The sequence below is a fragment of the Columba livia genome, chromosome 2 (genome assembly GCF_036013475.1).
Source record: "Columba livia isolate bColLiv1 breed racing homer chromosome 2, bColLiv1.pat.W.v2, whole genome shotgun sequence".
Classification (NCBI taxonomy): domain Eukaryota; kingdom Metazoa; phylum Chordata; class Aves; order Columbiformes; family Columbidae; genus Columba; species Columba livia.
This window is the reverse complement of record NC_088603.1, coordinates 95345145-95368154: the sequence shown is the minus strand read 5'-3', so window position 1 is coordinate 95368154 and position 23010 is coordinate 95345145. Positions and strand designations below refer to the sequence as shown.

The 23010-nt window shown below is 40.8% G+C and overlaps 2 protein-coding genes across 2 annotated transcripts; one reads left to right on the top strand and one right to left on the bottom strand.

The window, feature by feature from the left end:
* Positions 1–13357: 13357 nt before the first annotated feature.
* NDUFS6 (NADH:ubiquinone oxidoreductase subunit S6) lies at positions 13358–20701 on the bottom strand. Its single transcript, XM_065052906.1, has 4 exons — positions 20489–20701; positions 19604–19657; positions 15213–15335; positions 13358–13502 (listed from the first exon to the last, which is right to left on the bottom strand). The coding sequence occupies exons 1-4, from the start codon at positions 20624–20626 to the stop codon at positions 13437–13439; spliced, it is 381 nt and encodes a 126-aa protein (XP_064908978.1). The 5' UTR covers positions 20627–20701; the 3' UTR covers positions 13358–13436.
* On the top strand, positions 20579–21830 carry MRPL36 (mitochondrial ribosomal protein L36). The gene is made up of 2 exons (XM_065052905.1): positions 20579–20727; positions 20837–21830. The coding sequence occupies exons 1-2, from the start codon at positions 20672–20674 to the stop codon at positions 21168–21170; spliced, it is 390 nt and encodes a 129-aa protein (XP_064908977.1). The 5' UTR covers positions 20579–20671; the 3' UTR covers positions 21171–21830.
* The last annotated feature ends 1180 nt before the right edge of the window (positions 21831–23010 follow it).

The window sequence follows — 23010 nt, the reverse complement described above, 5'->3', positions numbered from 1 at the left end:
TCAAACACTACTACTTACTGTACTTTAACAGTTAAGCTATAGCAGGATATATATAAATCTCACTAGCATACAAAATACTGTTAGGCCTAATGTAAAATGTCGCTTACCTCATTATTCTGTAGGCCAGGCCAGGAGGGTCTCAGCCCCAAGGAGTAACCTTGAGAGGTATTCCTGCTGCAGGGGACATGGCCACACCTGGAACATTGTGTCCAGTTCTGGGCCCCTCAGTTCAAGAAGGACAGGGAACTGCTGGAGAGAGTCCAGCGCTGAGCTACGAAGATGAATAAGGGAGTGGAGCATCTCCCTTATGAGGAAAGGCTGAGGGAGCTGGGGCTCTTCAGCTTGGAGAAAGAGGAGACTGAGGGGTGACCTCATTAATGTTTACAGATATATAAAGGGTGAGTGTCATGAGGATGGAGCCAGGCTCTTCTTGGCAACAACCAATGATAGGACAAGGGGTAATGGGTATAAACTGGAACACAAGAGGTTCCACTTAAATTTGAGAAGAAACTTCTTCTCAGTAAGGGTGACAGAGCACTGGAACAGGCTGCCCAGGGAGGTTGTGGAGTCTCCTTCTCTGGAGGCATTCAAGACCTGCCTGGACACATTCCTGTGTAACCTCACCTAGGTGTTCCTGCTCTGGCAGGGGGATTGGACTAGATGATCTTTTGAGGTCCCTTCCAATCCCTAACATTCTGTGATTCTGTGATTCTGTGAACTGTTGGAAAACCCCTCAGATTAAATGGCAGAGGTTGAAAAAAATTTGTAATGGAATTGGACTTCTTTTCTCAAAATACTTCTGTTTTCAAACATATTTTTCAAGTATTCACATAGAACTGAACAACTGAAAAACTCCATCACAAGCTGGAAAATGAGGGGTTTCACTTAAATAAATCCTGCTTTGTGTATTCCTGCACCCATCACAAATACACACATCCCAATATAGGCAAAGAAAACAATATCACAGAAAAAAATTACTTTTATTCTCAAGTTTTCAGCACTTTTCAGTCAGTTGAGAACTTTGCATAACATTCTGCTTTAAGAGGGAATAGCAGATAATAGTCACAAATAGCTACATAAAACATTGATGTATATGATCATAACAAACCAACTGAAATAAAATATAAAAAACAGTAAAAAATAGGGGATACAGAAAATATTCTACATAAATTAATCAAAATTTCCAGAACAGAAGACACAAAGAAAAATCCGTATTGTAAAAGATGTAAGGCCAGTAAATGTTTTGAATACGTTAGGAAAACCTTTACACTCTTTTTATATGTCTAACATTAGATGAAATTAGAAACAGCTAAGTCGTAGATTTCAAAAAGTTGTTCCAAATGAGAAAATCCTTGTCAAACAAGGATGTTTCTCATTAGGCAAAGCCTGACACCAAGAAAAACGCTATCCAAAATTAGAAAGAAATACAAACCCCTGTCTGATTATGCAAATATTTACAGAGGAGTAAAAAAAAAAGACAGAGATAGAACTGCTTACTAAGTGATTTCAGCCACTCAGCTGAGTGCATCTAAGCTCAATGAAATTTCATACAATCAAGTTGCAAGGTCACACAGCCAGGAACAGAACTAGTATACAGAACAAATGTACAACATTGGAGCTGCAATGCGTGAGGATCCAGAGGGCACAGTGGACAACCAAGTCTGCACAAGCTTCTAGCGCTATGCTCTCCAAGGAAATGAATATATTCCCTTGCATGCAAAAGGGATTCCCTCCCTGCTATTTTATTTCTACACACAGCAGCAAAGTGCTTAATGCTAAGTTATTATATTTACTGTAGCTAATCATATTTTTTAGAAGTCGAAAAATTGCTGAGTGTTGATTCGCAAAAAAAAACAAAACAAAACAAACAAACCTCATTCTGTGCAGGTTATAGGATACAGTATATAAAAGCTTTCATGGATGTGAAGTACCAGAGGCTAATCACTCTTTCTCCCAATGGAGCAGAAAACAGTAAGAATGAGCAGCAAGATGCTGGCATCAACAACCATGCCATTTAGTATCTTTAAATATTACTATATTAGCTTTCTTACAGTTTTCTGAAGGCTTACCTGTGTTCCAAGACGTTAGATCTGTAAATGTCAGTGACAATGAAAGCTCTTCAGACAATTGTTTTCAATGTTATCCAGTCCTGCAAGTCTCAACGTCTTTATTAGGAGTACACACCTAACATACTTTCCATTTACAGTTCGAATAGAACATATTTTGCCAACATTTAATATAAATGTATCAGAAGTTTTCCAATCACAGGAGGTTATTTATTAACTATTTTCTTCTTTTGAATGTTTCTGGGATTTTAATCTCTTTAATGTAGACCACTATCAAGGATTACTGCTGGGTTTTTTTTGTTTTTAAAATATACTTGAAAAATGCTTCCAATTGCTCTTGGCATTAATAAAGGTACATTTTTCACTGATATGTACAGGTTCCCCTAATATTGTCTTTGACTCCCCCAAAATGTCTCAATATGATGACTTCTAATTTATGCCAACTGGCATAAATATGAGGCATTTCAAGATTAAACAATAAACATTTTTTTCCATGACTGTTCTTGAGGAAGATGCTGTTATCCAACACATGCTGAATGCTCATTATTTCATCAAAGCTATGGAAATCCTGAGAAACCACTATAATCCAGAGTGGCATTTAAAAGGTAAGCAAAACTTTGGAAAGTACAAACCTCTTCATTCCAGAATCAGATAAAGTATGAAGAGCACCACGAAAGTAACACTGGGGAAGAAAAAAAATTACAATAACCTCCAGAAGCTGAGACATCATTTTCAATGTAAACGATCTCTTCCATTTTCATCCCCAAAAGGAATGTGTATGTCCTGTTAACTTCCCAGTGAGAAGCTCTCTCAAGTGAGAACAGATACGATGTTCTCTAATTGTTCATGTCCTAAAGCTCTGAAATTTTTATTTTACTTTATTTGGCTTTGTTAGGCACTGACCAGATGATGACAATTCCTAATCATGATAAACATCAGAATTTGAGATTGGGTCTTTATCCACATTGCTACAAAGCCAGAGATTGTTTTCCAACAAAGAGTTCAAGTCCCCATTCCTCAGACTCCTTGAGTATTTTTGTGGGAAAACAAAGTTTGAGTGCCCTTTCTGTGCCTTATTCAGAACAAGGTCTGGAAGACACTTTTTTTACAGCACCAGCGTTCAATGTAACAAGTGTCTCGGGCCTAATACATATTTAATTTCTACAGATTGAGAACGGACCTCTGCAATGATCTAATTACCTTCATAACACAATCCACAATGGTTTCCAGATTCCAGCCTTCTTTCAGCTAACACACATTTTAGAAAATACCAGCCTTAAAAATCAAGTCAGCAATGCTGCAGAATCTACTGCAACCCTTGGTAAATCACACCCGCTGTGAAGCCTCCTTTCCCCTGGCCTGAATCTCTTTGGATATAGCTCCCAGCCACTAGGTCTTACCTTTTTTAGTCAGACTAAAGAGCCCATTATCAAGGTTTTCTTCCTTGCATTTGTACTGGTAGACCCTAATCAAGACATACCTTAACCTCATTTATGAGGAAGTGCAAAGATAAAGCGTGTTAGATCTTCCAATACACAACACATTTTCTATTCTTGCAATTAGTGCCATGGCTTTCTCTGAACCTTTTCTAATTTATCCATACTAATTAATGAACTGTAGACCTCAAACTGGGCACAGTATTCAAGTAACAAATGCACTCATGCCAAATTCAAAAAGATATGCCTGTTCAATACATCTTCATTTATTCCTCCAAAGTTCATGAAAGTTAAGACACAGAATAGAACTGGAAACTCATAGAGATCTGATGATAAAAAACTCCCCCAATCAAACGTAATAGTCAATGTTTCTTGTTACCTGAAGTTATTAAGGCTAGTATTCACACATGATAAATCACAACTCAGGCTGTTACAGTTATCACTTTGCAGAAATACATTTTTTCAATAAATACGGGCAGCACTTTATTTTTCTTATACAGTTCATTCCACTGAAACACACTAAGCTTTGTGCCAGATTTGGCTGGGTAAATGGTAGTGAATGGTTTCACTGCTGAATCCTCTTCCTTACTTAACAATTCTTCAACCTACCAACCCTCCACAAAACATCAGTAGCTATTACAAGGTTTTTTAGGACCCTGGTAAGAAGCGAAGTGCCATAGGGTTGAGAAAGCATGCCATCAAGAGTCCAAGAGGAACACATCCTTTCAGCGATGAGTCTCATTTTACACTGACATTTTCACACCTAAGAATTAGCTACCCTTTAATGCATGTAAAACATGTGAAGTGTTGCTGGTTGATTACCCAAGACTTTCATTTCTGAATCTAACTATGGACTAAGTCTAATCTTCACAGAAATCAGAGGATATTACATTAACACTTTTAGCTTTATCAACCACTACTTCTAATTTCATCAAAAATACATCAAGCTAGCTTGACATGCTCTGGTTTTCCTATAACTCATGTTGATTGGCACTAATTATACAACACTTCTTTAATTCATTATTAATTAGGTCCCTTATTATTTTGCCCAGAAGTGATGTCAAGTTGACAGACATGTAATTATCCAGGTCATGCCTTTTACCCTCTTTGAATGTTGGCATATTAGCCATTTTTGTCCTCTTTCTCCAGTACTTCAAAGCTTATAAAAAAGCCAACACTAATGATCCAGGAAGCTCATTGGACAGCCCTGTTGAAACTAATTATCTGGGCACGCCAATTTAAAAATGTCTAAATTTAGCAGCTACTAAAGAGCAACCCCTTAAGTGCCTATTACTGGAAATTATTTCATTGACTTCCTATTATACAGTTAGATAACAGATACATCTTTTAATTTTCCTATATTTTTACATCACTTAACAATTTTACCTCATCCCTCACACATTAGACCAATACATTTGTTACGACTTTTTCTGATTCTAAAGTAATTCAGTGCTTCTTATCTGCCTTAGTTATGCTCACTATGGGTCTTGTGTCCCTTTTATTTTCTTGACTTTCCTTCAGACTTTCAGAATATAAGTATTACTCAATTTTATAGCTCTGCTAGCTGTCCTCTGAACATGGAGATAAATTTTTAATCCACGTGGTCTCCTTTAGTCCTGGCTTTAAAGCAACAAGTGGAATTTCCATATAGCACAGCCAACTTTCTTGGTTTTAACTTTTCTTTTTAACCTGACTAAATACTCCCAAAAGAATCAACCCATCATCGTTTTCTGGCTTTCAGAAATATCTGTGATTTGACCTTTAAAACAGTGAACCCATCTTTCCTCTACCATTCAGAATTTTGTAGACCTCTGTCATAACGCTAAATAAACTAAAAGAGTCCCAGACTACTTGACCTGTCCTCCCTTCTACAGAAACCATCATAACTTTATCTTTTTATATTGTTTGCCCTTCTCTAAGACTTTTCCCGCTCTAATATGCCTACTAGGTTTTGGGGTTTGTTTGGTTTGATTTGGTTGGGTTTTTTTTGTTGTTGTTTTGTTTTGTTGTTGTTGCTGGTTTGTTTTGTTTTGTTTGTTTGTTGCTTTGTTTTTTGTTTGTGTTTTTTTTTTTTTGTTCTTGTTGGTTGGTTGTTTTAAATAGGAGGACCAGAACTGTACAGAAAATATAGTGTGGGTAAACAATTAGTTGAGGCAGAAGCACAACTTGTTTTCTGTTTCACACTCTGTTCCTTTCACGATAGACTTAATTTTGTGACCACTACTGAGCTCTGAGCTGATTTGGTTTAAGAAATTTAAATATAATAACCCTAGAGTCTCACTCCTGTCTGATTCAGTTCAGATGTTACTAGATAACAGCTCAGATTCACACTTTTGTACATGAAATGAAACTCACACGCACCACTTTACATTTATCTATGCCACACTGCAGTTATGTGGGGGGTGGGGGATCTTGCCCAGTAGGCTAAAAAGCTCTTTCTTCAGAGCCTTTCTCTTTAATATCTCAAATAAACTTATTAGGAAGCTTTTCCATTTTACTTTTCAGCTCCTTTTCCTGGCCTCCTATGAATGAGTTGATCAGTGATTTACTGGCACGACTTTATCATATGCAAATCAGTCACTACTGGCTATGCTACTGGTAGCTGTTGCTGTGATTCAGGCATCAGGCCTGCAGGGCTTCTTCTCAAACACAGGACCTGGCTTCCCAAACTCCAAATCCCTGACCACAAATCATTGCAAGATCCAGCTGTACATTAGTTCAGTTCTTTCTCCTGACCATATGCATCTCGTTTGCCTTGGTTACGGGATGGTCAAAGAGCATAAGCCAAGACCCAAGCACATGTGGATGATGTTGCAAGATATATATGTGTAGGTAATGTCAGTAATTCTTCTGCCACAGGCTGCTGGGAATAAAAACAGCCAGCTCAAATACCACATTGTACCTTCCGAGAAACCCGAACAACCTGTTCTCTTCAATTATGAACACGGATAACTTGAACTCTGATCCACAAATCTAGGAAACTTGGTTACCAGATCAGAAAATATCAGATTTCAACACATTCAATCCATAGGCACAAGTATTTTAAACCTCCAGAAACATACCTGTGCAGAATGAACAAGAATCAAAATAAACTCAAGAAAGTTGATAAATCAATTAATAAAATCAACAAGATTAGGTAAGAATCTTCTCCCAAGTGTAGACAGGCAATAGCCTTGTTCCTCATCTTCATGGTTATGAGTGACAAATAGCACATTCAGACATGAGCCCGTCTCGCCCCTCTGCATATCACAGCTTGTTTTTCAGAGTTGGCACAAACTGAACTTGGAGCAGGGCCAGTTCTCACTCTAGATGTGCTGCTCCTGAGAATGTTCTGAAGGCCACAGCTGATGGGATTTACAGCTCCAGAGCTGATCAAGAAGGCAACTGCTACAATCCTTCTGCCAACTTCAGCCCTTAAAATGCCTCATTTCAAATCAGTCTATACCCTCTCCCCTCAGAGAGGGACCTGGGCTGTTGGGGACAAAAGTGTAATTCTTGCCACATAGATATGTTTATGGAAGAAAACCTTCTTCCCCTCTGACAATCTTTCATTTTCAGTGTCCAACCTCCCTTACACCCAGGCAGTCCAGGTTACAATTAGGTCAGGCAGATCCCATTCTTCAGTCACACTGCTGTACTTCCAACATGCCTTCATTACACAAAAGGGATGATGGCATTCTTTTATCTTAAAATCTAAAATTGAAAGCAACTTTATACTAACCAAGATGTCTATCCACAGTACCCACCTGATATGCTTTCTATAGTTATATGCTGCCAAATGAGTTATTTTTGTACAATCTCACTACCCACATGAAGCACTCAAAAAAACAACTCAGTGAAATAACACCTCACAGTTTTTTACCAAAAGGCACTAAAAGCCCGTGTCTTTACTATTCCAAGTCATGGTTCAGGACATAATTTAATAGATTAGGTTAAAATTTACGACTGTTGATATGAAACCTGCAGTACACATCAGTCATACCAGAATTCTCTAATACAACATGACCTTTTTCACTACAGACAATTAACATATGCTTAGGGCTAATAATATCTCATATCACCATTTGAGGTTTTCTGTTACAGTTGCTGTTACTCCAATTTGTTTACAAATCCATTTTTTACTATCTAAAACACATTTCAGGCTAATGCCCAAGAAATGCATTTTACATTTTGTAAAGGGGCAAAGCTTCAAAGAGCACTGCACAGTCCAAAGATTAAAGTACTTCCCCAAGTCTAATTAGGTACTAAATCATAGGTCTGCTACCAATTGCAGACTATTTAGAGAGGAGGGAGAAGATGCATCTTGTAGTCTTTTCTCCTTCCCTTAATCAACAATTCCTCCCTGGAAACAAAGATCCACCTTGACATTTTCTGGAAACTGACTTTCCTACAACAAATCGAAGTTTAACAGAAGAACATACACTGCCAGAAAAATCATCATCTTTTTGTTTATGTGTGTGTGTTCCTAACTACACCTTTTGCAAGGAGAAAACAAACAAACATACACCCATACCAACACAAAACAAAAAAAACCTACCACAAACCAAAACATTGTGTCCCAAGTAAATATACTATACCAGGCTTCTATGCTATTTTTCTCCTCTTCTTTATATCTCCAATAGGGAAAACAGATTTCAGTCTCAGAAAGTTATTCATGCCGATGGAAGTCATGGACTTCAATATTTAGACAGTGTTAACACTAATGGAAATGACTTGCTGTTAAGACAAATCCTAAGTGAGGACTAGTAGAGTTTATGCAATATTTTACCAGGTTGCTATAATATAAAGTCTCAAATTTCTCTTAGATTCTTCTCCTATGTTTGTAATTGGTCCAAAATAAAGAGAGGTCTCATTTTAATCACTAACTGTAGTGAAAGCAGTCTAGATTTGTTGATCCATGCAACATTAAAAGAAAATCTAGCCAAATGACTGTCTACTCAGTCCACTATAATTTAGTCTTTAGACCGAGTGACAGAGTTTCAAAAAGGACAAGATTCTGAGTTAGGGACTCTTTTAATGAAGTAGGAGATAAGCATTAGAGGCTGTTCCAAAGATACAGCTTTATTATAAGATAACCATTGCTTTGTCAAAGACCTAATCACAGAATCACAGGATGTTAGGGATTGGAAGTGACCTCGAAAGATCATGCAGTTCCATCCCCCTGCTGGAGCAGGAATCTCTAGATGAGGTTACACAGAAATGTGTCCAGGTGGGATTTGAATGTCTCCAGAGTAGGAGAATTCACACCCCCCTGGGCAGCCTGTTCCAGTGCTCTGGGGAGCAACAGAAACATGGAAGAGGACAAGGATGAAAGCAGGAAGAAAGTAAAAAAAAAAAAAAAAAAAAAAAAAAATAACTATACCCAAGGCTCAACGTTAAAAAAAAAAAAAGGTGTGAAAATACCCACAAAGCTGCAGCTAGTTTTATAAATTTTGTTATGTTTAAATATACTTACTTTCATTTCATGCCTGGATTCACACTGCTTACTCTGCTTAGGGATAAGAACTTTTTGCTTGAATTCTAGCAGTTACTGAAATGACATCTCCACTAGAAATTGCTGTCGATAGCATTGGTCCCGGCACGCAGTTGCCAGTGTATCAATAAAACTGTGTGCACAGCAGACTGTTGGAGAGGACATCCTAAAGCAGGATGTTATATCAGCAAAAGATGTATGGATAAACACAGTTAAGCATATTCTCATGCTGAAGGAAACCAACAGCCCCTTTAAAAAAATAAGAGGAGCTTTGCCAGTGCTCCATCACATCACTTCCATATTGCAGAGATTACATTTCTGGTTCCTCTGTTGCACTTCCATAATCTGCTCTTCCATGTGGCAATTTTTGCTTTGTCAGCTCAACTTTTGACACCTAAGTACTGAAGATTTTGGATGGAGATGGATGGGAACGAAAACCCGGAATAATCAATAATGACTGCATAACTTTCAGGTGCAGAAAAATAAGTTCCTCTAACTGCCAGTTAAATTCACCATATCTCAAACACATCTGAGCTCCATGAGCTGCTGTGCACATGGAAAAATTGATAGTTGTGTTCCATTTGCAACTCCCCACTGCACAGTGGAAAATGGCTGGGGATCTCACAAGCTTGGAGTGAGAGCTGCCACTGGCTGGCCATGCAAGGTCTTCAAGGCATATCTCCTTGCACATGCTACTAACACTGGTCAATGTTTGACAAAAATAAAGGCATGGGAAAGGATGACCATCCAAATCAGAATGACATTTACAGCAACAACATGCATAATGTTTTTAATTCTACTTTTCTTGCTCTACTATATTGCCTCTGATTATGAAAACTGAAATTGCTGTTCTTCTCTACTTACAGAAGTCCTGACGGACCTCTGGAGAGGGAGACACACGATAATTTGCACCATGAACTTTATGCCAAGGTGAATGCGGGGTCATTTTTCCCTGATCAGTCTGTTCTATTGGCAAGACTGAATTGCCAGATGTGCTCCTCAAAAATCCGTGGCTTTAAATTTAGACTACATACTCTGAGACCACCACAGAGAGATTCAATTGCCTTTCAAACCAACACAGACTGATAGCAGGATCTATGCCAACAACATGAATATTACAGAACCAAACATTTCTATCGCTATTACAGTACGCCACATTTCACCTGATACTTGCAAAAACATTAAATAAAAAGAAGTGCAAGTATTACTGGCGGGTGAGAGAGTTAAGAAGTATAGAGATACTATTTGCTGATTTGGAGAAGCCTTTTAAAAGAGCACCTTCCACAGCGTGATCAGATGCCATAAGACTGAAAGAAGCTTTATAAAAGGTGCGCTTGTATACTCTGCTGTAGTTATGGCAGTGCTTTGTGCTCTTGTGAACAAACAGGACTTGCCTTGTAAATTCATTTTATTTACTTTAAGATTAGAGGTCGGAGAGCTACCGAGTAATACAGGAAAAGGATGGATGGTCCTTATTTGTTTTGGGTGTTTAAATACGTAGTGATTTTCACAAAGGAAAATGTAGTATCTGTGGCAGCAGAGAAAAGAGGCTGTCTGGTTTTACTAGTTAAAGGCAAGATACAGTTGTTAAGATGAACTACTGAGCATACGCTATGGTTTGTATTCTGGCAACTGCAATAGTTGACTACAGTTCCAGTCTGGGATGAATTACCTATGAAGAACAAAACAGTGACTGACAGAATTTAAGTCTGAAAGTTTTGTTCCATATTGCTTTCTAGTTTGAATTTGATGCCTGAGAACTGTAATGCTGATTTAACAATTCTGTGTTTTAGCTTGAATTCTGAATTTATCCTCACTTTGATACTGATGTGTTTTAGTCTATCCTCATAGATGCATTTCACACATTATCTGCTTGTGACCACCACATAAGAGTTTCTGCTTTCTCTCACTTCCTTTTCCTGCACATGGAGGTTGGCCTTTCCACAGGTATGTGGCTGGTGTGGCTCAAAGTGCAAGGCTTCAGATAAACAGCCATTCCTGAACAGATTTACAAACTTTGCACACAGGAAATTATAACGAGCAAAGGTTGAAGTTTTCCTATGAAGATCACCAGAGTGAAGTAGAAAACCTTTGTTTCACTGGTGTCAACAGCTTCACATATCACAAGTACTTTAGGGAGAACATCCAAGAACAGCATTCCATAGTTGAGACCATTGGGATGGGATTTTTCTGGTTCCTCAGCAGATGCCATGCCAATTTAAACATTGTTAATTTATTATGAGGAACAGTGATCCAAGCAGATATATTATTCATAAGAAAATCACAAGCCCACGGAAGAGGACCACGTATGATTACTTGTTTCAGGTCTCTTTGCAGAGATGATTGCACCATAACACAATTATGCCAGCCAAGACACTGTACAAACTGGCACAGAGCCAGACTACAGAGCAACCAGATTTATGCTTAAAGACAGACAGTGTAAATTCAAGTAATTATTTAATATTTAGACCACAACCTTCTGGTAAAGAAGACCATTTATAATGTCATATTCATGCTTGACAAATCCTTTGTATAAGGTCACATAGGCTGAATGTAAGTTACTTGGGATTATGGAAGGATCCTCTAGCATCTTTGTACATGCCCAGATGCTACTCAAAACACAACATATATTAAGGCTTCTTGAACCTGGCCACTGCAGCAACACTACAAATCCACAGTAGTAACAGCCATCTAGCCTCAGTCAGATCCCAGGCTTATAGAAAAGTCGGTGCTCAGTACTGAATTTACAATGAATATTCAATGCCTATCTAATATTACTTCCCAAATCTAAGTCATTACACAGAATTAATTGAGGGCCAATCAGATAACCCAAACCAGCAGCAATGGAAAGAAAAAGAGAGGGAAAGCAGAAGGGAAGACACAGAAAAGGAGGTTAAGCGCTCATAGGTAGAATGAATGAAAAAAGGAGGCATGCAAGTAATTGCAGTGATAGCCTCTAAACACAAAACTTCTACAAACAGAATAGTTCAGATCTTGCCTGAAGCCTGATTGCATTGGCTCGACTTAATCTATAAACTAACACAAGCCAGTTAAGCGGCTGTAGGCACATGTAATTTGGTTCAACTTGATACCATGACATCAATTTAACTAAAACAATACAAACAACAGGTTTCGAATCACATCTCGTTAAATTTGGCCAGGCAGCAATTACTACCTGGGACCATGTTCCATCATCAGCATTTGAAAAAACATGCCCCTTACTGACAACAGATTGAAATTCTCTCTGGAGCAAAGATCAAAGCTTGTATGACAGAATGCCACATAAATGAAATTAAGCTAGAAGGTAGGTCATAGAACAGTTTGGGTTGGAAGGGACCTTCAAAGGTAATTTAGTCCTGCCCCCCTGCAATGAGCAGGGACATCTTCAACCAGATCAGGTTGCTCAGAGCTGCGTCCAGCCTGGCCTTGAATGTTTCCAGGGATGGAACATCTACCACCTTTCTGGGCAATCTGATACTTCACCACCCTCAACGTAAAAAATGTCTTCCTCATGTCAAACCTAAATCTCCTTTCCTTTTGGTTTAAAACCATTACCCCATCTCTCATAGCAACAGGCCCTGCTAAAAGGTCTGTCCCCATCTTTCTTTTAAACACTGAAAGGCCTACAAGGACAAGACGATGTCCTACAACCAGCCTCACATGGCCTACATGGTGTTACACATACATGATGCTCTCATTGGCAGCTTCTCTCTATTAAAGGAGCAGAAGCTGCTACCAGTAAAGGAGCAATCTCTACTTTGGGTCTGACAAGACCCAATTTCTAAGGTTTCAAGGGTGTGAATCCTAGCAGAATCAGATATTTAGACTTTAGTCCTGTCAATTAGAGGACAAAGGCTTATGTCCTCACCTTTCACATCTGCCAGCTTAGGTAGTTCTCCATCTCACACTGATTATCATGCTAAGACACTGTCTGTTTCTTTAAAACAAGTAGCAAGTGTAGTTAATTCAGGGATGACAATCTTTCTTCCAGGAGTAAGTGTTGTAATGCTGAATATCATAATACCTTTGTGTTTCCATTTGTGAATCTAGCTATAGACACTGGGCCATGAATAAATTGTGTCGAGCAATGACAAAAGACAAACACCTCGGATAATTAATCCCCCAGTAAACATTTACATCCAATTCAGTGTTGAAGAGAATACAAATCCACCCAGTACAAATCAAACCTATGATGCAGCCAAGGGAACCTTCCAAGCCTGCGAGAAGTCTGCCAAACAAGGCAGGACATTTGTCCCATAAAAAACAAATTAAGTACAAAGCAGACATTGTAATACCATTCAGCTCTCACATACTTGACAAACTAGGTTTTAAAAAGGTACAGACTGGACTTTCCATAGTTAAGATAAACACAAACACTAATCTTGGGTTTCTAAAGATTGTTTATTTATAGTTAAATGTTGACATCTGAACAGAAATCTGCAAGCACGCAGGGATGATCTTTCAGTGATGTTTCTGTTTAAACTGAAGTCCACAGTAGCCACATGTTCCGGTCTTTGTTTCTTTGTCCTGCAAAAACACAAAAGCTGCTGGTTTCACTTTATAAACTTCGGAAACTACAAATTTTCTCTTATTTACATGTACCACATTAAAATGGGTCAATATAGCTGAAGTACAGAGTTTAACTTTATTTGAAACACTGGAAGTAAGATAATTTCACAATTATTTTAATACAGAATAGGATTGGGCATTTCTAAATTATATCTAGACAGGAATTTTAGCCAGTAATATCAGCTGTCAACAGTTAGTTGCAGTTACGGGGAAATTTCAGTAGGATTTGGGGAGAAATTCTAAAGGAAAGCATTTTGGAGAAAAGTAGCAGTTACTACTGTGTAAAATTTTATTCTTCTCTCCAAAAGATATGTACATTTTTTAAATTTAGAAGTGTGACTGATTGCGAGCTGTTGTGGTAATTCTTCTTAACACGACAAAAGACAAGACAGGTAAACACTCAGGAATCTTCTTTTATTTAGCAACGTAATCATTTGCAGTCATGAAACAAAGTCAAGTCATGGTTCCCCTTACTTAACAGAGGATTAGAAGTGAAAAATCCAGACTACCCTCCACACCCAAAAGCCTGGATTTCAATTGTCAGGGCTAAGGGAAACAAGCTGGTCTAATACTGTTCTCTGTCTGCAGACAGTAGCTTTCAAGACCTGAACCACAGATGTCTTGTAATTCGATTGTTAACACAAAAAGATCTCAAAATTCACATAAGCTAAAGCATCCTTCAAGAAGAGCATGGTGCAGGTCAAACAAATCAACCTAAATGCAACTGATCAGCAGTATGCTACAGAAGTCAGCTTAAGACTGAAGAACACAAGAGACCTAAGTACTATGAATTAGAACCTCTGAGCACTTGTCTTTGAAAAATGTAAAATGAATCACTATAAAGTGCTTACTTTGTTTAAGATACAAATGTTTGTCATTACAGTTAGGACTCAAAACAACACTGACACTAAAGGACACCAGCTCTGTCCCACCATTCTTTTGGGTATTAAGTAAATGTCAACATTTAGGTGAGCAAACAAAGATTTCAAGATATCAGCAGTCAGGGTTTGCCTGAGAACGGTACCTAAGCAACAGGTCATCGTGGATTCCACGAAGGTCATATGACAGTAGCCTCAATATTTTTACTCTCTAGAATAAGAATACACTGGAACTACCACTACTGTCAATAGGAGGACAATAAAACATTTATTCTTCACCGATTCTCTGCCCATGACTGAAACATTAAATCTTCAGAACTACCAAGATTCCCAAAGACTGAAAGAGGAGTTTATTTGCTCGCTTTACTCTTCTTTTTCCTTAAACTTGCAAGATTCAAAAGATACTGGGTATTCCTAAGAATACTGCAAATGTACTCTCGATCTACATGATGGTATTTAAACAATTACAGTATATGTCTGAAGACACAGCAAGAATGTTATTTTTTGTTCTCAAGGAAATACCTGTTCATATTACTTCAGCTGATTTCCTTAAAAAAAAAAATAAATCCTAGCAAACAGATGAAGATTTCAAAAAGAAATCTCTGTACCTTCAAATGGAAACCCTCTAACTCTTCCAATAACTAGAAATCTTTATTTTATATTAGGTATCAAATACAATGGGCATCTCAGGCAGTTATTCCTTTTACTTTGTTAAACTAATTACCATAAAGGAGATAAGCTTACAAGGATTTACAGGCAAAACATGCTGTACTAAGAACAAAGATATTACCAAGTTTATGTATACTTTAGGATGTCCCAAAGCTCCACCACCACCATCGCATGATATCACTCTGCTTTCAACTTCACTCACAGGCTGCTCTGCTATCAAATCAATTGCAAAATTCTTGTTCACCTGTAAAAGAAAAATAAGGCTTTCAGATACCCCATCCCCAAGCAGTTCCACTACAGTCATCTTGAGAAGTTCCTGCACAGGTTTCCTCCCACCTCCTCCACCAACTCTTAAGCTGTGCTATAAGCTAAAGATCAGTGCACTAAGCATGGTAAACTCTGCAAAAGTAACCCACCTCCTCCAATACACAGGCCACGTTGGTGCTCGGATTTACAACGTGACCTCAGCAGATTCAGCAGAGAGGTGAGCAGGAACAAGTGGCCAACAACAGATGATATTTAACTGACACAGCCTCTGTATTGTGCTTTAGCGACTACATGATAAAACTGCAAAAGACTCACTGCTGATAAACTCAGAAATAATACTAGGACAAGGAAGGTCGGGAGTGAGATAAAAAAATTGCTGGTAATTCAGAGCCTCTCACCAGGCACCCTATTCTATCGCTGCACAGGAATCTTGAGAAAACACAAACATGGTGCACAACAACAGTCAGAAAGGCAAATTGTTCAGCATTAGAAAAAAGAAAAACCTGTAAATGTCACTACACCACTTCGTAAATCCACCTTATACACAGTTCCTGAATATGCACCTCACTGCCAACTCGATCTTTTTCCTCGAGCGCTTCTACATGGCCTGGCAAAGGCAGCCACCTCTGGACAGGCCTGCAACACAGCAGTGTGTGCCTCAGCCAGGCCCGCAGCGCCCAGCCACGGTGCTTTCCTCCCTTGTCTGCACCAGCACTGAGCAGACAACCACCCCCCGCCAGGGGAACACGCTCCAGGAGGGGACAGCTTTTTCAAAGGCAATGTCATACATGCAAGAACAAAAAATATTACACACGCCCAAAGAAGGTACTATCTACTGCTCTGTGTATAAGGTTCATAAATGTGCTGGTATTTGAATGAAAATTAGATTCTTAGGGAAAAGATAGTTCTAGCACACAACAACTTAGGATCCTTCACCAAGTCTCCAATTAAGTCTGCCCAAAAGCTGCATTTTTGGTACAGCAGTGGAAAAGCCAGTTTTGCCAACAAATGGATTTTCTTTACGTGAAAAAAAGATGATAGCTAAATAAAGTTGATGAAAAATGAATTTTCAGTATTGAAGCAAATTGGCAGTATCAAGAACCACACTGCCTGAGGTGTGTCTGCAAGTCATACATTATCTTTGCCAACATACAAGGATTTTTACTGCTGCTTTTAGTAACACTCAAAATTGTGTGCCCTTCATTTCATGCTAAAGAAGGAGGGACAGCACCACGATGTACCTCTGCTTCAAGATTAGAAGCAGAACCCCACTCTTCCAAACATTTCTTAAGCACTGAGGTATTTGTGGGGAGAGAAGGGGAAGGGAGAACCTCTCATCCACTGTACATCTACAACTTGTTTGTGGTTTAGCCTATTAAACAAGAATCTAGGAATTCACAGGGAAAACATGCCAGAAAGAAAAAAGAGTGAGAAAAACTCTGAGGGGAAAAAAAAAAAGTGCTTCAGTTTCATCCTGTCCCTTCAATTAAAGCACAGTAGTAGTTAGCAGGAAGTGGCTGTTTCCCTCAGCACATCCAAAAACTCCTTGCCCAATGCATAATTCAATGAGCACTTCTTTTCATGACCATAGAGCCAGTTTGACAATCCCATTGCTGCTTCTTTCCACCTCCTCGCCTGTGCCAGTACATGGTCTGAGAGATAAAACCAAACTTGGAATTGACCCAGTTCAAACATCCAGAGGGAAGGAGGCTGTTACATTTAAACCAGACCAGCTCTGAGGTCAGTTCTCCTCACAGCTTCAGCTGCTGCACCAGCTCAACAGAACAGGTAGAGCCAAGGCAAGAACATGGATGACAAAATAGGTCCTGTGGTACCTCAGGGGCTGTGCAAGGGCAGGATGATGCAAGCTGGGCAGATGCAATTTAACAGCTGCCATGCTCAGTTTTCTTACAGCTACCTGCTTTAGGCCCTTGCCAGAGAGCATTAATCCCCCAGTTCTGCACATCCAGTGCAGAAACAATGATTTTAGCCAAAACACATGGATTTTACTGACAATTAGGCTGGCAGAACCGAGGGGACAATAGCCACGTACTCTGGGCTGTGCCACTGCCTGGAGAGGCCATGTGCAACACCCAGACGTGGGCCCAGATGTCCTCACTGAGGGCACCTGCGTCCTCAGACAAGAAAGCTGAGGAGGCGGGATGGGGCCAGTCACAAGCCAGACTCCACCACCTGGAGTGTACTGAAGGTGAAGAGAAGCAGCAGCCGAGAAAGTAAGAGTCACCAAATTCGCAGGCGAGCTTCAGCTTCAGAAACAAGACAAGAATTCAGATGGCCAACATGGCTGTGAAACTTTAATACCAGCAGCAGAAACACGCTGGGGGATAATGGCAAAGGACCCAGAGAGATCTCATTAATAAGCACAGATCAGGACCAGTTTGGTGTTTGACATGTAAACTTTGTTCCAATTTCACAATCAAAACCTAGCATTAAATATCACCCAGCAGACTTGAAGCTTGTCTTTTGAGAAGCAGCTGAGGGAACTGGGGCTGTTTAGCCTGGAGAAAAGGAGGCTGAGGGGAGACCTGATCACTGTCTGCAACTACCTGAAAGGAGGTTGTAGCATGGAGGGGGTTGGTCTTTTCTCCCAAGTAGCAAGTGATAGGACAAGAAGAAATGGCCTCAATTGTGCCAGGGGAGATTCACACTGGATATTAGGAAAAGAATTCTCCATAGAACGGGTTGTCAGGCACTGGAACAGGCTGCCCAGGGAAGTGGTGGAGTCAGCATCCCTGAAGGTGTTTAAAAAGACACATAGATGAGGCTCTTAGGGACACTGTTTAGTGCTAGAGTCACAGTATGGTTTGACTCGATGATCTTAAGGGTCTCTTCTAACTAAAATGATTCTATGATGCTATGATTCTTTTGTTGGAGAAGGTGGAACTGGGCTGAACTGAAAACATCAGGTGCTCCTCACCACAGAGTCTGAAATCAGCTGAGGGCAAAGGTACATCAGAGGGACTAGTGCTCTGTGGAGAATTAAGCTTAAGGAGCTTTTCCTACAAAGTTACAGAAGCAGGACAAAAACAGGCATTGCATTTGGGAGAGACCTCCTTTGCCACTACCCTCCCAGAAGTAAACTACCTTCAACATTTTAAGTGGCAGTTTCACTTAACTACTTCCTATGTAGAATCCTCATTTTTGCCACACAGCATGAGTTGAATTGTATCCGTGACACAATGAGGTAAACTCAATAAGAAAACTCAGGAATCACCATAACTGGTTCAGGTTAATTTAGGAAGGCAATAATTACACACAATTACATTTAAGATGTACAATGCCTTTTATTTAATGCCTCCACTGTAGATACACATTTACAGCATTAACACTAAGGTACTAATCAGATGTTCAGGCATCGAGGAATACAATTTAGCTGAAACACACTCTGTGTCTCTCCCAAAGGCCAGCAGATCCCTCATGGAGCTGTGCCGCTTGATCATTAGAGAGAACTTGGTCCTAAAGGACTCAAAATTTCATGTACCCACTCCATTGACAGGCAGCAGGAACAGGCCTGCAAGATAGCCTTACAGTAGGACATTTGGCTGATGCTGGTGTTACTAGACTTTGCCTTTGAGGCTTTGTTATTTCAGAATACTCTAAATTTTATTTTTGTTTGTTAAATCACATAACTCAGCAATTGCTTCCCAGGCTCTGGAAATGAAGTGCTCTAACTAAAAACTCAGTTTGGGTAAAGATCAAGAATCAGAAGCAAGTTAACCTTCAAAACATACATTTAAAGAGACACATACATGTACAATTTAGCAGAACATTTAATTATGTGTTTTTTATGGCCATCAACGGCACTAAAAACATGCTTAAAATTTTCATAAAAACACAGGCTTAAAACAAAAAGTTGTCCAAGTTTAAAATGCTCAGATGCCTACAACTTCCACAGCCTTAAGAGCACTTAAGAGGTGTAGGTCAAGTCTTGAATTTTCCAAATTTGCCAAATGTAGAGAGGCACAAAGATGCTCCTATAACCCATTAAAAAAAAAAAAAAAAAAAAAAAAAAAGAATTTTTACCACAGTGAAAAAAAAAAAATAAAATCCAAAGCAGTTTGGTTTTCGTAGGGCTTTTTTTGTTTGGTTGTTTTTGGTTGTGGTTTTGGTTAATTTGTTGGACATTTTTTTTTAAATGACAATCAAGTTGAAGACATCAATATCAGGTATAACAAAACCTCACAGACCACCCCCTCTCCTATAAGTAAAAGCAGAATTAATTACCTCCTTTTGTCGTCCAACAAATCTAACTCTTCTGTAATCCTTTTCATCATATACCTGAAGTATAAAATAAAATTGATCTTATTTAAAAAGCCATAACAATAAACAAAGAAGACAAAGGCTTACAGCACCATCAAGACTAATAGTTCAAATAGTTTCCTCAGTTTCAAGAATTGCCATCATCTTACAAGTTTGTACTGCACAGGAAAAGTAGTTTCCATTTCTCTTACAAAGGAAAATAAACTTTAGGTTGGAAAGCAGAAAATAAAATGTGTCGGAGGAGGGTGTTGAAAGCCAGGAAACAGAAGCTCTGACCACAGAGACAAACACAAGACTTATTACTTACAATGCTGTTCCTTGATCCCACACTGCCATCTGGAAGGTGAACTAAACCAGGAATTCAAGTTTCATATTTATTTATGTTTGAGTCCAGCAACCAGAGCAAGACCCAACCCACCAGCCGTGTCTCTCTCACACTCTGCAAAACACTACAGGAGCCTCCCTCGTCCTCACGCTCAGCTTTTACACTAGATAACACACAAAACCAAGTTCCACGGCACTAACACACAGGTTCCTCCTGCCTGTCAACTCTGCAGCTGTGCCACATGCTGGATTCGGACGACAGGGCTTGGTAAAGGCTAACGACCCTGTTCCTAACGAACACTCTTTCCTCTGAAACAGCCCATAGCTCTTGCCTATCTATCACGGAAGAGCATTAGCTTCCCCAGCACATATCGAAGCACACCGGCCGTGCCACCCGCAGCCCCGGCAGCATCTTCCCGCAGGAGCCGGCACAGCGGGAGCCGCGGCCTGGACGCGCCCGCCCTCCCCGAGCAGCACCGACTCCCGCGCCACTCTCCTCCTGCCGCAGGCCCCCCCCGCGCTCACCTGCCCCGTGTGCGTCACCAGCTCACCGGTGTCGGAGGCCCGCACGCCGTAGGGCCGAGCGGCGGCCGCCGGCAGGCGGGAGAGCAGCGGGCGGCTCAGCGGCAGCAGACGGCGGAAGGTCGCGCCGGACGCCGCCATCTTGAGCCGCCCACGTGAGCCCCGGTGAGGCGGGCGGGCGCGCGCATGCGCAGCCCTTGTCCCATCCCTCGCGCTCTTCCGTTGGGCCCACGCAGTGGAAGGTAAGTGGGGGCTGTGGTGGTGCTGGTCTGTGCCCGGCGCTTTCCGTTAACGGCCGGGGGGGTCGCGGGAAGCGGGGCGGGTGTCTTCACCGGTGCGCTTTCCCCGCAGGGCGCGGAGCATGCTGTCCCTCCTGGCCAGGGCCGCCGCCGGGCCGCTCCGCCCGCTGGGCCGCTCGCCCTTCAGTTCCCTGGCCCCGTGGTGGCGGGCGGCGGCGCTGCCCGCGCCGGTGAGCCGTGTCCCGCTGCTGTGTTGCGGGGCGGCCGCCCCCCGTGCCCTGCTGGCCGTCCCGCTGCCGGCCGGGCCGCTGCTGCCGCTCGTGGCGGGGCTGAAGACGAAAACCTCGCTGAAGAGGCGCTGCAAGGACTGCTTCATCGTCCGGCGGCGGGGCCGGCTCTACGTCCTCTGCAAGACCAACCCCCGGCACAAGCAGCGGAAGTTGTAGCCCCGCGGCCGGGAACCTCTCCAGGCTGGGAGCGACGCGGCGAGACCCCGGAGGGGAGAGAAGGAATGCGGTGTTCGCCTGTCGGGCCTGGAGCCCCATTGTGTGTGCCCCTGCCAGCGGGACCGCTCCCTCTCCCCCGGCTGCCCCGTGACTTCTGAGAGCTGACTGCTGGGGACACCAGTCGCACGATGGTGACAAAGTTTCATCTTAACACTTTCGTAGAGCGAGTTAAGGTCTTGGTGGCCCTTGCTGTAACGTCACATAATGGATGCTGAGAACTGAGATGGGAAGCTCTTAACTTTCAGAACCTCTTGTTGTCTTAGCTGTGAAGCCTTACAGTCACCTCACAGAATCGCAGAATATCTGGGATTGGAAGGGACCTCAAAAGATCATCTAGTCCAATCCCCCGGCCGGAGCAGGAACACCTAGATGATGACCTTACTGTTAATTTAGTAAGGGTAAAACTGAATCATCAGACTGTGGGTTGCATTTGTGTTTAATTAAAGAAAAATGAAAATAAATGTTGCTGATTGTGCATTATTACAATATACAATGAATCTTTCTTTAAACCCTACTTGTTGAAAGATGTAATAACAGAACCAATACTTTTAAATTCAGGTGGGCTTTTAAGTGGCAAATAAATATGTGACATGAAAAGATTATGTACTAGCTTTTGTCTTGGTTCATAGGTGAGGTAAAAATTAACTGCAGAGTTGCAACAGATATAAACCTATATAATGCTTCTATAATGCCAGTGCAAATAACCCTTGCTTCTTACGGGTTTTGAGGGGAGATGGTGCTGTTTTAATTAGCATGACGTAATCAACACTTTTTTTAAGTTTTAGTGTTTAAAGTCATTTAATGATATATTGACCTTTCATAGTATCTTCAGAAGTGCTCTTAGCCTCCTCTTACTTCAGGTAAATCCTTTCTGATGCTTCTGTTGTACCTACTATTCTGCAGTTTTCTGAACCTTAACCCAAAATAAAATGCTGTACTTGGGAATCACTGCCTTTTGGGTGGAGTGTGCAAACCATTTTGTGTAGCAAAGAAGATAAAATAGTAATTTCAGATTCTAGCTAATTTGCCTTAAGTTTCTGCAAAGCTTTAGGCTCACTCACATAAATCAATGAGGCTTTAGGGTTATCCTTTTTTTAAATTTTTATTTAGTACGACTTTTCTTGTGTCGGCTTGAAACAGCTCTCTTCTAGTAGAGGTATGAGGAGAATGACTGGAAACAGTGATGCCTCAGAGGTCACATAGCCAAGCATACCGTTGAATGCAAACTCTATGAACTGGTATCTGTGGATAACCATTTAACAGCTGAAATTGCTACAGTCCCCAAAGGCATTCTTCATGCTTTTGAATATGGTTATGCTTGAGACAGGAGTGTTCTACCTTCCTGTGGACCACAAGTTCTCAACACAAGGTACCAAACTAAACTTCTGGACAACTATCAAGTTACAGCCGCAAGCTTACCAGAGTACTGTGAGAGAGCATCCCCAACTTAGAAGAGGTGAAACTGGTTGGGCGCTGTGTTCAAGGTTGCTGTAACATTGGTTAGTATGGTGACTTGAAGAACTTTTCTGCCCAGTTACAATCCTACAACTTTAAAATTGCAGTTACTTCTATAATTAAATCTTTTTCTTTTTTTTTTTTTTTTTTATACCAGGTGCTTGGTGGACAATGAGAAGCTAAGCCTGCAAAGCTGTAGCTAAGCAACCCAGAGGCAATAGTTATTGACTGGTTCCCATCTGCTGGGCAGTTTGTCTTTTCACAAGAGAGAGGGGCAGGTTAGTTACTGTATGCATCCATCTTAAGGGGCATCAAACAAGTTCAT

Bases quoted from the DNA above. Each gene is read 5' to 3' on its own strand.
- NDUFS6 (XM_065052906.1), bottom strand. From the start codon at position 20,626: ATGGCGGCGTCCGGCGCGACCTTCCGCCGTCTGCTGCCGCTGAGCCGC. The intron at 19,658-20,488 runs GTGAGCGCGGGG...TTTATACTTCAG, and splicing joins TGGTGACGCACACGGGGCAG to GTATATGATGAAAAGGATTA. The intron at 15,336-19,603 runs GTAATTAATTCT...TTTCTTTTACAG, and splicing joins TTGTTGGACGACAAAAGGAG to GTGAACAAGAATTTTGCAAT.
- MRPL36 (XM_065052905.1), top strand. From the start codon at position 20,672: ATGCGCAGCCCTTGTCCCATCCCTCGCGCTCTTCCGTTGGGCCCACGC. The intron at 20,728-20,836 runs GTAAGTGGGGGC...CTTTCCCCGCAG, and splicing joins TTGGGCCCACGCAGTGGAAG to GGCGCGGAGCATGCTGTCCC.